Here is a 13,931-nt window from a genome sequence, read left to right on the forward strand (position 1 = left end):
GGAGGTTCCTGGTTTGAGTTTATTCGTTTGTTGTTGATTAAAGAGGTGTCCTTGAGACAGAAAAATAAATCTATTATCTTTAGTTCACTTTTGCTTTTGGGGCAGTGTTTTGTGGTATGAAAGTAAGGCAAGTACAGTAAATTTCATAATGCCAGAAAAAAAATGAAGTATATCAGCTACTGGCTGCTTTAAGCGGATTATTTCCCCTTTAATTTTCAGAAACACATTAACGTGCCACGGATCTGTTTTCATTTCACTTCATTTTTTTCGCCACAAATCCCAAATCGACCCTCGCATCAGACTCACAATTACGACGCAGGGTTTTATTTTAAAGCAGCTTATTTAGCTTTATGTGCCGACATAATAGAACCATAAAGCCACATTAGAGGCTGTCTTCCTCCCCTGCGGCCTTACTGTAGTTTACCGCTTGATGGCACTCTTGCTTCACGGATATTTCAATTCTCGATGAGGCTTTCCCTGCCTTGACGGGAAAAGGATTCATTTAAAGGGGGCGAAACTGGGCCTATTCCATTTTGATGTTTTGTAAAGATTTATTTTAAAGAAGAAGATGATACTTTTTGATTTTGGTTTAGGAAATTCGGACACCTGAAGACATTGTTTTTCACTTTTCTTTAGAACAAATAGTGAAATCTGAAGTAGTTGTAGGGCGTTTTACAGCGCAGTGGGCGAAGAGGAAGAGGCTGAGGCCTTGAAAAAACTAGTAACCCATTGGTATGCGGGATATGTATTTTCAGAATTCTCATTGAAGACCTTGCTGCGGGGTTGTAAAGGTTTGCTGTAAAAGGTGAATATACTATATATGTTTGTCTTGATGGAAACGTTTTATTTTAAATATCATCAAGGCCTTACCTCGTGCGATCATATTCTTCTACCCATTCTCTGATATTTTGATCATAGTAGATTTAATACATAGGAATTGTTAGCATTGTTATTTTTCATTTAGTTAATCCCGCTCTAAATGCGCTGCTGTGAGTGTGAACGCATATGTCTAGCTGTTTACGGCAGAACTGAACTGTATTTTTCTTTGAGCCCTCGTGTTGTTTTGCCCAGTGTGTGAACATTTAGCTGTTTTTTTTTTTTTTGGCTTTGGTTTTTTTGAGAACCACATTCTCATCTCACCATGTAGATAACAAATCTCATAATCATACTCTTTATTGGAAGTGTAAAACACAGAGTGAAGAAGTTTCAATAAGATCATATTCGGGAAATAAAATATGGCAGCAATTACTCCTCGTAAAGTCAGGCAGACAATCAGCTGATTTAAAGGAGCTCAGTCTGTTATTCGGGCTGTTGCCGGAATTTTGGCCTCTTGTGTCATGGCCGTGAAACGTAAATAAAATCAATTCTGGTAATTTTAATTCATTTAATGTTTATTTTGGCTGCTTTTAGCAGCGATAGCTCGAAAATAAAATAATATTAACCGAGTCTGAAAACGACTTTAGAGCAGCTGCTGTACTGGAACTCCCATCACAAAGTGGATGAGTCTTGGTAATTAGATCAAATATTTATTTATTTATTGTTGCTGTTGTTATTATTGTGCCGGAATTGAAGGAAGACGAGACGAAAATTACGATACGTAGCAAGGATAGGGCGTTTATGGCCTCCAGTTTTGCAAAGGGCGCGTCGTAAAGCCCCCTTTTTGTTTCTCAGCTGAAAGGACATAATATTATAATTTGTCTCAGCGTTAGCAGCCACGTTCTCCTCGCCTGTTACATTTGCTGGTCATCCTTGCATATTTATACAAGCACATGATGATAAGAAGACGTGTTTATTTTCTGGCCACACGCAAACATCAGCAGTCGAAACGGAAAGAATAATTCTAAAACCTCAGTTAAATTTAAAGGGAAACTCTGGTCTACTCACCCCCCATCTACCCTCCCCATCTCTCGTTTCATTGTGAGTTAAACACTGTCTGTCGGGTTCCCTGATATTTTCACGCCTTCGCTTCCACTGCAACTCCACTTGAAGGAATCAGGGTGAGAAATAAGAACGATTCATTAATGACACACATAAACATAGCAGCACCGGTGCAGCCAACACTAACCTGTGCAAAACTTAAGTAAGGCAACGCTTTTTATTTTGGTTGGATAGAGGAGCGGTGTGTGCGCGCCCCCGTGTGTGTGTGTCCTCTTTTCTTGCTTTATATTCTTCACCTTCTTCGTCCTGTTCTTCTCCTTCCCCCGTTTCTTCTCCCATCTTTTTTCCTTCTCTCATTACATTTTTATAATCACAGGCGCACAGAGGCTCCGTCAGACAGAAACTATCATCTATCAGTTTATAAGCGCGTGCGTGCGCAAAAAGAACGGGGGAAATTGAAAAAAAAAAAAGACTCCGCATGTGTTTGTGTGTGGTTTGCGCGCGGGCTGGTGCACACTTGTCTGTATGCCTAGAAAACCCAATGGGATGAAGAGCTGATAACAGATGCAAATTATCCTTGAAACACACACACATACACACACCCTGGCCCAGGAGGCGAGAGAAAGAGAGGGCGCGTGAGACACAGCCGGAGAGAGAGGGGGGGTGTGAGCGAGAGAGAGCGTGCAAGGGAGAGAGAGAGAGAGAGAAGGAGAAAAATATGAAACAACTCATTTGCAGGGGAGTAAATCACGGAAAAGCCGTTTGAGAGCGCGACAGGGCTTACAGCGCAAACACCGGAATTGTGATGCGCACGAGCCCTTCCTTATCCTCTTCTTCTCCTTCCTCTTATTTTTCTTCCTCTGGGCTGGAAATTCTATGGAATCACTGTGATTATTGTTATATTATTGTTGTTGTGGTGCTGGTTGTGGTTCTCACATTTCCGGCTGCCGTCACCGTTACTCACACCGCAACCGACTCGTCTGTTGCCGCCGTGAGGTGGAAAACACTACAACAACGGTCACTTACACCGGCGGCGGACTTGCCTCACTCTCCCTACTCGCTATCTGTGTGTGTGTGTGTGTGTCTGCCTCAAACCGTACCACAGAAGCAGCAGAAAAAAAAGAAAACAGTTGAAAGCCACTGGTCTCTTCCTTCACCCTCACTCTGACTCTGCCGAGCCGAACACAAATTAAAACAGAAAACAACACAAAAGATGAGTTCATATTTCGTCAACTCGCTCTTCTCCAAATATAAAAGCGGGGACTCGTTACGTCCGAACTACTACGAGTGCGGGTTCGCGCAGGACCTGGCTGGCAGCCGGCCCACCGTGGTGTACGGCCCGAGCTCCGGCGCCACCTTCCAGCACGCTCCGCAAATCCAGGACTTCTACCACCACAGCGCCTCGACGCTGCCCAGCAACCCATACCAGCAGAGCCCGTGCGCGGTCACATGCCACGGTGAACCCGGGAACTTCTACGGATACGACGCCTTGCAGCGGCAGACACTTTTCGGCACCCAGGACGCGGATCTGGTTCAGTACAGCGACTGTAAGCTGGGAGGCGCGCCCGGACTCGGGAGCGAGGACGCGGAGGGCACCGAGCAGAGTCCCTCGCCGACGCAACTCTTCCCTTGGATGAGGCCGCAAGGTGAGGAAATGGCGAGTCTAGTACATTTTTTCTCTTCTTTTTTCCCTGCAAACCATAGAACTTCACTCCTACAAAGCAGTCTGCAGTAAGAGCAAAGCTGCTTGTCCTCCAGGAACCGAAGGCGGAAAATATAATCATACAGGGAGCAGGAAATAGTGGGGGAAAGTTGGAGAAGTTGTTTTGAAAGCAGCAATTTAAGGAGAACAATTAGAGGTTCCTGCGTTCAAAGTGGGGAAACAATAGCACGTTTATGGTTTTATTGGTAGCAGCAAAACATATGTGAATGACTTTAGGGTTTAATTGCACCGTCCAAAACAGAGAGAGGAAAAGCCCCGGGATAAGAAGGGGGTGATGGAAAATAGACAAGAAACGGGGAGAAATGGTGGTTGACGAGGGGGAACTGAACCTCAGTGCCTTCAGTTAGAACTAAACGCAGAAAATCTTAGTTTCAACAGACGGGAAGAAGATACCGAGATGTTGAAGGTAGTTGTTTCCAGCTTCACCGACACATTTTGGACATGCAGCTCTGACCCCGGTTAAACTTTTACTGGGCTTTGTTTTTTTCGGTTTACGACTTGCCTGTGGTGGGATTATTTGGCTACACGGTGGTCAGTTGTCTACAGAGCTCAGAGAATGCATGTGAGAACAGAGAGAGCATTTTTTGCCATTGCACAGCGTCTGTGGTTTCTAAATTCACAGACCTCGCGTAACAAAATTATCCCCCAGCAGAAGTCCCTCGGATTTATATTTAATTCGCTTTTGTGTTTTGTGGTGCAAAAAGCCATTGATATATAGATGAGGCCGGATCGGTTCAACTCCTTCACATTATAAATCACGTAAGATGCATAAATGTGACTTTCTTTGAAAGAACTGTTTTAAAGCAGAGCCGGGTTCTAATTTATAACGTAAAGCAGCACCACAGTCAGACCTAAAGACTTGTGCAAGTTGGCATTTTTGTTTTTTGTGCTTTGAAGGGAGAGAGTGAATGGACTGGCATGTATAGTAGCCTGTTTTGTCTGAGTCCATATCTCTCTTTCCTGCTCTGTGTGTGAGTATGTGTGTGTGTGCGCGCGCGCTTATTTTATGGCTTATGTTCTCGGCTGTATTTTCAAAGTAGGGCTGCAGACGCTGTTATGACCTGTGCTGAACTTTTGTGACTTCAAGCTTATGATCATAAAATTAAAAATAAATAAATAAAACAACAACTCAGATGTGTATTAATCTGAAGCTACCTTCTCTCCATCCTTACAGGATGCAGCTTTTTACCCAGCTGCTAAAGAACCTAGCAATAATAATAGCGGGCAATTCACATTTACGCACGATTTAGTAAAGCGTTTCATACAACATTTCCGCCTCAGCGTTAGTGTAAATTCTGGTATTTTACATCTTAAAACGTTGTACTTGCTTGACTCCCTGCTTGTCATAACTGTGTGTGTAAAGTCTCTTTACAAAAACAGAAACAAAATAAAATAATGATAAAATGGAGACGCACCTGAGACCAAGCGGACTGAGGGTAAAGTTTTAGGTTTTAGTCTCTTTACTCTTCTTCCCCTTCCATTTCATTATATATATATATATATATATATATATTCCAAAGGAGGGGTGTAATATCAGAGTTTGACTGTAAACTTGCGAACATGAGCCAGTTTTACGACTTCACCCCTGTGGTTGGAAGTCTTGATAAATGATTTCTCTGTACGACCTTAAACATGACACAAAGAGAACAGAAATGTGATTAGGCCAGCTAATAAATGTCTATGTGTAATGGTATTAGCTCCCGTTGGCCCAGCTTTCACTGGCATCTGCTGTCTCCTTCCTCAAATGTCATCTCCCGTACATTTATTTAGTATTTGTTCGAGTGGCTTTGTAAAGGTTTCGCAGAAAACAACTAAATTTGTTTCATTACTGTAAGCTTATAACAACATTTCAACAATACAGCATGCCACAAAGGTAGCATATATTCTTAATGTAAAAAACACAAGCTAACATTTATATGAGAAAGATAAGTAGAACTATTATTCTACTTATCTTTCTCATATAGACACACCTTTCTCATATAGACACATATATTCTTCGAACACAGGCTGTATGTAAACAGCGAGGACTGAAGGTTCAGTTCCTCGTGGTGTTGCGTCGTAAGAAACTGTATAGCACGGCTACTGTCACACTCCTCTGACAACACACACACAGAGGACCTCTACACCGCTTACAACTTTTTGCATTTCCATGTCTAATCTTCTCCCGCGGCTTGTTCCCATATTGTGGACATGTAAACTTTGTGCTCTTTTTAAAAATTAGACCGCAACCTGTACTACTGTTTCGGTAAGATGTGTTCTTGATACAGTGTAGTGCAGGAAATTTCAACATTTACCTCCACCCCTAGTCACCCCTAGTGTCACCCTATATCAGAGTGGTCGACTATATGCCCTCAAACTTTACTTAAACCCTTACATTTTAGCGTTGCGGAGAGATAGTTGTCTGCGTGTGAAATGGGGGCTGTAGACCCAGAGTCCACTAGAAGTCCATTAGAGGCTTGACGACCCCCCGTCCCCAAAAAACAAAAACATCAAATATGAATTTTCTCGCTCTCTCATAAAACATTCTTATTAGTCCAATAGGTTTCAACGTGTTCCCAGATCGATGGTCTTCGAGCACGATTAGCGATAATCAATACAAAACTTGTAAAAGCTGAGTTTCCCTTCAGAGCAATAATTTGAACGCAGCCTTTTTTACTTCAAAGCTTTTATGGCCACTGGCATATTTTGTCCATGGCACGGTGCTCCCTTTTTATGACATAATAATAAAGGCGAAAGACAAACATGTTTATGGAAATATAATCACTTACACAAATGTCCTCTTTGTATGAACCGTGGAGATACTGCTGCCAGGCTGTCATGGTTAAATGTGTCGTTTTAATCGTCCACTTTAAGATGAAACAACTTGGAGTTTATTAACAGCCCCAAGATGTCATGTTGGATGCATTTTAGCTTAACCTTTAGACATTATTTCAATTTAAAACATCGCCCAGTTTGTTGAAAAATGTACCTTCCAAGGGTTTATATAAAATGATACCAATGCGCAGAAAACAACCAAACCATATCAATAGACTACAGCACAATGCGGACCTGCATTTAGCAAATGTTTTGAGAAATAGTTCCTTCTTATTCCAAAATTTCATTGTGGGCATCTTTTAAAGTCCTTAGAAAAGACCTTTAGGCTGCTCTCAAATACGCTGAGTATTTTTCACGTTTGGAAAGCATTTACGATGCATTTATAGTACTAAATATTTATATGCACAAGGGGAAGTCTTCAGTTGATTTGTCTACATAAGAGACATCTTAATTACTGCAGTAAAAGCGGCTGAGCGGTATAGAGTTTCAGTTTTTAGACTCGTGTTCAAAGAGCGCGTGCGTCCATTTTTACTGTGCTCTTGTAACTTCACGTACGGCTGTCACATAATTTCACAGCGCCTGCATTAAACTGTTTTTTTCCTTTGGCACATGCGTATTTGATCCAGACTGCAAATTGTATAACACTGGACGATGTCTCGCTTTGTGAGTCGTGTTCATTTCTGTCTGTAAACGAGCCTACTGTAATTGACACGAAAGCTAATTCCCCATCATTAGCAGAACAAAGAACTTGTTGGAGGAAAAGCGATGACCTGGGAGTGTACATGCCAGTAGACGCCTCCAACAAGGTGAGGTTTAGACGTACAAGGTGGCAATTTGTGTATAGTGTTGAAATTGTTATAAGAGCAATATGAAATATAGACATGTAAACATTATAAGTTAAAGGTCAACACGAAAGGAACCATAGCAAGTAGACAAAAAGCACTGATTTAGATGGGAGAATTAGCAACACTTTGGAAACTTATTTTCAGGCAAAGTCATCAAACGTTTTTTGTTTGCTTAAATTAAATTTCATCCACATCCACCACTCTTTTGTGTATTAAAATCAGAGGCGTTTCAAAATGACCGAGGAGACTTTTCTAACACCACGGTGCACTCACTACAATATTCGCAGTCAGTTGATATTGGTAAAGGTACAGTAATACGTCAGAAATAATGAGAGCATTACCAAATCCACAAGAAAAAGAAACACTCAAAATATCACGAAGGCGAAGGTAAATTTTCACGAAAACCTGAAAGTTCTGAAGGTTTCCCACGCAAGTGCATTTGAGTGCGTGTGTGCGTGGTGTCAAGTTGATTATTAGACATGGAAGAATGAAGTTTTGTGTCTAACAATTTTCTCTCTTCACTCTCCCACCTTCCCCCAGTAGCTGCTGGCAGGAGGCGGGGCCGCCAAACCTACAGTCGCTACCAGACCCTGGAGCTGGAGAAGGAGTTCCTGTTCAACCCCTACCTGACCCGGAAACGCCGTATCGAGGTGTCGCACGCGCTGGCGCTGACGGAGAGGCAGGTGAAGATCTGGTTCCAGAATCGGAGGATGAAGTGGAAGAAGGAGAACAACAAGGACAAGTTCCCCAGTAGCAAGAGCGAACAGGAGGCAGTGGAGAGGGAGAGGAGGGAGAAGGAGCTGCGGGATGGCGTCAGCGGCGGAGGTGGCGGTGGTGCAGGAGGAGGAAGTGGAGAAGGAGGTGGTGGAGGAGGCTCGGTGGCAGGCACAGCGGGGTCACAGGCTTCTGTGAACGACGATTGCTGCGAGAAAAGCCACAAGCAAATGTAGGGGAGAAAGAAAATGGGGTAGATGGGGACAGGGTGGGTGTAAATGTTAGGCAGGATGGGGTGAGGGGTGGGCTGTTTTTTCTTAACTGAGGCCACTGGACTCCCCTGCTGTCTCCACGATTCAATCGTTGGAAGGGAACGTGAGTTTCTAAAAATGGTGACTGGCTAACTAGATGGACTTGAGAGGAAAAAAACGTGACAATGAAGCAAGAAAACATAGTCTACACTAGTGTTTAAAATAAACTTAAAAAGAAGAAAAAAAAAGATAGCTTTCTTTCTTTGTGGAACAATTATCGTGGAAACATTTCTATATTGTTAGAAGTTAATCATTAACAATTTTATCTTTGGCAGCTGTATAGTTTTTAAGTTAAAATGATGATGATGATGATGATGATGACGACGATGATAATGGTGCACTTTTTACTGTACTTTTCACTTCTATGTTGTTGTTATGGCAATGATTGATGATGATGGTGATGACGTAGCAATTAATGAAATTTCCAACAACATGAAACTGCCTATTTATGCCGTTTTAGTAGGTCGGGTCTCTTTTTTACACCCTCTAACTGTCGTTTTTTCCCTTTGTTTATTTGTTTGTTTTCTTGTTTTGTTTTGTTTTTTGATTGGTGGTGTTTGTCTTATGTTGTTTTCTCTTTGGGGAGGGGTCTTAAACGCATGCGCGCAGTGCAGATTCAAAAGCAAGAACATTTATAAGAATAAAAATGGGAAAATGTGATAAAAAGTCGAAGCTGAGGGTTCCTTTTATGTCTTCGTATAATCGTATAATCCCCGCCTTTCATCTTTTGTGTGGCACTCTCCATCCTTTCCTGCATCCTTCCATCCTTTTCCTTTTTATCCCTCTTCACTCTATCACCACGCAGACTTGCCAGACCGCTCAGTTCACGAGGCCAAACATTTAGCCTTGACTCGGAAATCTCTTCTTAAAACAACAGACATCCACCCTCTTATACCCTCACGGTGACACACTCGCGCACAATCCGCATCCTTCCAAACATTACTTTATTTATGGCGTGCCACTCCACCTGCATTTACATTATTAGAGACCTCTAAAGTTATCATTACACCGTCTTCCATCATCATCACGGTGATACTTCAGATCCGATTGTTTCCATATGGGAAGCTCAAATTCAGGGAGCATGCGCTTGTCCGCATTCGCCTAAACTGTAGGGTATCCGTGAAGTCTGGGTTTGAATGCTATCAAATCACTGAATATTTGGCTGGTCGGGTTTTCAGGCGTTGGCTGGAAGACAGATTCAGAGTAAAGCTTTAATAGGAAGACAAATAGGCTTCGAATAATTGCACAAATCTAACAGGCTTTGACATATTGAGGCAAAGTGGACCACATGTGCAGTTTCCACAATAAAAGCACATGCACTAATGTATACCTAAATGTTCGAAATATTTCATTCTGTTTGTCATTTTTAGTTTTAAAGTAATGAACCACAGTTAAGAAGCCTGTACTTGAAAATATAATTTCAGAGTACATATTTACAGACTGCACTTGTTCATTTCACTAGCTGGGCTTATGTCCTCAGTTTAGGTTTGACAGCGTTTAAGTAGATAAAGGCGAATGGCTCAAACATGAATTAAGCTGCGGTTTGGAGAAGGCCTTGGAGGGGACCCGTGGCGGCTCCCGGGCCTGGCAGATACTCATGTACTAATGAGAAGTGAAGACGTGAAAGAATTGAAAAAGGGGAGGGAGAGTGGGGCACCAAAACGAGAACGAACGGCTTGTAGAACTGGGATAATGATGTGGTCCCGCTTCTGAAATTCAGATATTTTATGTCCAATAATATTTTACCAACAGGAGATAGAGACACACTGTAAAGGAGGGATATGGCAGTTGTAGTTGTCAAAATATAAATGTTTTGGGGCACACTGGACAACATTTCCAAGGAGTTTTTTTTATCATATCTGATTGGTGAGCTAAGTAATCATGACTGATATATTTCTGATTTAATAAGCACTTTAAGTATAATCAAAGCATACTATTAAAATATCTAATCTCGGCGGGGGGTTCCTGATGTTAAACAACTGCCCATGCAAACATCATAGCCATGCTTTGCGATCTTGTCCTGCTACATGAACAGTTAAAACCGAGACAGATGCCACCTTTTTTCAGAGGTTGAAGCGTACTACATCCGATTATGTCTGACTAGTCACCAAAAACAAATCTTTTTTTCTCAATCCTCAAACTCTCCCTCGTTCTTCCAGTTCATAACTCTTATTTAGACTCAACGCGCAGATTTGATCCTGATTGAATTGAATGCTGCGTGGAAATTTAACATCTAAGGACGTAGCAGAGCACCTGCACGCTAGGTGAGTTTCTCTGAATCTACAGAGTAAAGGTGATTTATGAAACGGCATAGAGAGGTGCGCTTTATGTTCTTCGGTGAATTTGTATAAGATCAAGACTCGGTATGCTTGTTCTTGAAACCATATCCATTACTCGTTAACTTTTGTTTGCCTGCTTTATAGTTGGAGAGTGATATGGTATGAGCAATATTAACCCGTAATTGTTATTATTTTTTATATTAGTGGAGAGATTTCATCTTTCACCGTGGGCTCACAGAATTATTTTCAAAGGGACACCTTTGGACTGCTTCCATTAAACGTTATCTGTTGTTTGCATTACATCCTCGTCTATCACTCTGCCTGTACTGACCAGACAGCCGCGGTGCACTGCAGGCACACAACAGCTCGTCTGTTCTGCTCTCTGCATGTGTGGTCCCCTCAAACCATGCGCCGGGACAAGACACTGAGAACAAGAGAATTCCGTTTTCTGTTGAAGTCTGCTCGGCTGCTTCGCATACGTTCCAATTAAACCAGTGTTCTTCTTCTAATAGTGTCCTCTGTTGTTTGTTTGAAGCCCATTTCAAGTATGGCAGTTAATGATTTAACTTTGAGTTGAATATTTGTCAGATTTCAGTCTTCTTGGTTTCTAGGTGATTGGTGAAGATTCTGAGTTGCCCCGACTTTTTTATATAATGCTGTACATGTTGTAGGAGTCACTCCCAGTGATCCCTTTATGATTTTGCATCCGGAGGGAAACCCCGTCCGCCATTGGACATCTTGACATCACATGGACGCTCCGTCACGTGTTCTTGGAGGCAATGGGAGGTGGGGGATGAGAAATACAGGGTGGGGTGATTGTGTGTGTGTGTGTGTGTGTAAAACTATAGACAGTAATACCCCACCAATAATTCACTGTCGCTCCTGAAAAGATCGACCCAGGCCCACAAATCACCGGAGCCAAATTATGAGTTCGCTGGACTTCGGCAACGCGCTGTTTACCAAATACCAATAATCCACAATGAGCTGTGGACTGCTTTCAGCGGACACTTCAACTTCTCACTGTCCGTCTTCTTCTCCTTTTGCCGCCGCGTCTTCTTCGTGCGCCTTCGTGTCCAGAGAATATCGCCACCATTATGCATCCAGTGAGAGAGGCAGCAGCAGAGTCCAGTTTCCTCCCTCTTCTTCTTCCCCTCCCTCTTCCTCTTCTCCTTTATCATTTGGGTCTTCTCTTTCGGGACTAAACGGGGGCATTAGGGGTGTTGAGGCTACAGAAATATGCTCAGCAGGAGGTTATAACTCACTGGGAGTTCGGCCGCTGAGGTGCCCCGCAGAGCTGTTCCCACTCAATCGGACTCAGTTATGCTCGCTGGCTCCGAGGCTTCCTGAGCCGACCTCCAGGAGGCAGAGCAGCCCCGATCAAAGAAGGCTAAACCATGAGAGACTGCGTATTTACCCCTGGATGAAAAGCTCAGGTGAGGAGAGATGGGGATAGAAAGTTATGAGAGTTGATGAGGCGCCCTCCCCTCTCGTCAGCTGGGAACAGGGAGGTGAACTAAGAAAGAGAACTGAGTGTGTGTGTGTCCCTGTTCGTTAAACGGTCTTTAAACTGTTGGCCCGGTTGCGCAGCGGCCACTGTGGGTTGATGAACTATGCCTGTCAGGGTCTTTTTGCAACTATTTTACAGCACCCCTACCCACTCTGCAGTTCTTTTATGGCTCTGCCATAATGCCATAAAACCAGAATTTAAGACTTTATGAATATTCATGAGGTGATATTGTGTTTAAAAGGGGGGCAGGGTGGAGCTTTATTCTGACTGTTTGAAAATGAAGAAAAATAGTTTTCACCTGGCCGTCAGGAGTGGAATCATCACAGTCAGTGTTTGGCTCAGCTCACCTCATCCTTATGTTTCACTGTCTGCACAAACCAGTCCGCTGAAAGCCCATTGTGCTATTGTACTGTCACACAATAAGCTAACCACTATAAACACTATAAACTAGCAGATCTTTGAAGGCTTGCTCTTTCCCACGAACTGATCTGGAATGCCGACATCGAGCTGTATGCAAAATGGATACTGAGTCTCGAACTACAACAAAGATACCATGTTTTGTTTTTATAACTGGTAAAATTGAACATGTGATACAATATGGGATGTAGGTTAGGAATACTGTTGCGTAAAACCTCCGTAAAAGTGCTGAAGATATCTTTGCCCCCCACAGTAAACAGTCACGTGGAATTATATAGGAGAGAAGTGAAAAATGTTAAAGCTTGCCTTGCCTCGCAGTTGAGAACCTGAAGGTTCTTCCTGCGCTTTTAAGTGGCACTATTATAAAGATGTATGGTCAAAGCTGTCATAAAAGGAAATCTTATAACCAAGTATTTGTTAAATAATTAATGTACACTTACTCTGTGCTTTACTTTATGTTTTTACGATAAGAAAAAAGCAAAGACAAGTTTCGTTTGTGGGGGACCCAGGTTTCACTATTATTTATTGTCACCATACAGTCCTCCTGTCCCACAGCCCCCGTGTGGGTGCTTATCTCACTGACAGGATAACAAAAAATTTGAAGTGTCTTTCATTTCAAGAGCTCCATAATGTATAAACATTAAACTGACATTCGTATTGTAAAGAATGAAGAAATTATTTTGGAGTTTCACGTTTCCAGGCAGAAAAGTGAAAACAACGTGTCATATAGAATTATAAAAACTTAGTAATGGACAAATAAAATACTAGCCCACATATTGTGGCCTACAAATATAATTAGAATAATTTACCAAGACTAATTAAAAATCTTTTAAAAAAAGAAATAGTGGGAAATCACAGGCAGGCACTGCAGAGGCACTGCAAAATCCGTATTGTTGTTATTCCTAGTCTTCTCTATTTTTATTTAATGTGTATTGAGAGACCGAGTGTTCTGAGGTCGAATCAGCGAATCAATTTATAGATGTTGATTTAGATTCAGGCATCCGAAGATGACTGGACAGAGAAGACCCGGATGTTCTCGTTGATAGTGTTGATGAAGGAGACTGCTGGCCTCTCTCTTCGGCTGTGTATGTGCACACAAGCACACCAACAGACTTCTTTTCAATTACTTCGTTTTGGTTTCCCGTGTGTGTGTTTGCACCAGAGAGAGTAAGCATCAGCAAATCCTCTTGTTGTCACTGACTGCCAGAGAATTTCAAATCTGGCTCAAGCAAATCACTGCTGAGCAGAAAATATTACCAGCGAAAATGAATTTCACTCTCACTCTCTCTCTCTCTCTCACTCACACACACACACACACACACACACACACACACACACACACACACACACACACACACCGTTTTTCTCCCACTGGCTGTAGTGGGAATGCCGGAAGCTAATTCTTAGCTCTTAACTACAAAAACATGGCTGTCTGGTCTGCTA

General features: G+C 42.4%; 2 protein-coding genes across 3 annotated transcripts in view; both read left to right on the top strand.

Moving 5' to 3' along the window:
• The first annotated feature begins 766 nt into the window (after positions 1 to 766).
• Positions 767 to 8,358, top strand: hoxb8a (homeobox B8a). Of its 2 annotated transcripts, none has more exons than XM_005947101.3 (2): positions 767 to 3,524; positions 7,801 to 8,358. In XM_005947101.3, exons 1-2 carry the CDS (start codon positions 3,092 to 3,094, stop codon positions 8,208 to 8,210), a joined length of 843 nt encoding a protein of 280 aa, XP_005947163.1. In that variant the 5' UTR covers positions 767 to 3,091; the 3' UTR covers positions 8,211 to 8,358. The 2 variants fall into 2 exon arrangements, with proteins under 2 accessions (XP_005947163.1, XP_005947164.1); XM_005947102.3 differs by having other exon boundaries at positions 771 to 3,524; positions 7,804 to 8,358.
• Positions 8,359 to 11,387: 3,029 nt separating this feature from the next.
• Positions 11,388 to 13,931, top strand: part of hoxb7a (homeobox B7a) — a 7,972-nt gene continuing 5,428 nt past the window's right edge. Inside the window, exon 1 of the mRNA XM_005947103.2 lies at positions 11,388 to 11,997. Coding sequence (XP_005947165.1) covers positions 11,544 to 11,997 — 454 coding nt within the window. The 5' untranslated portion in view covers positions 11,388 to 11,543. The remainder of the gene's footprint in view (positions 11,998 to 13,931) is intronic.

The sequence above is a fragment of the Haplochromis burtoni genome, unplaced genomic scaffold (assembly GCF_018398535.1).
Source record: "Haplochromis burtoni strain Fernald_Lab_line unplaced genomic scaffold, NCSU_Asbu1 Contig_490, whole genome shotgun sequence".
In the NCBI taxonomy this organism is placed as follows: domain Eukaryota; kingdom Metazoa; phylum Chordata; class Actinopteri; order Cichliformes; family Cichlidae; genus Haplochromis; species Haplochromis burtoni.

Bases quoted from the DNA above. Each gene is read 5' to 3' on its own strand.
- hoxb8a (XM_005947101.3), top strand. From the start codon at position 3,092: ATGAGTTCATATTTCGTCAACTCGCTCTTCTCCAAATATAAAAGCGGG. The intron at 3,525-7,800 runs GTGAGGAAATGG...ACCTTCCCCCAG, and splicing joins CCCTTGGATGAGGCCGCAAG to TAGCTGCTGGCAGGAGGCGG.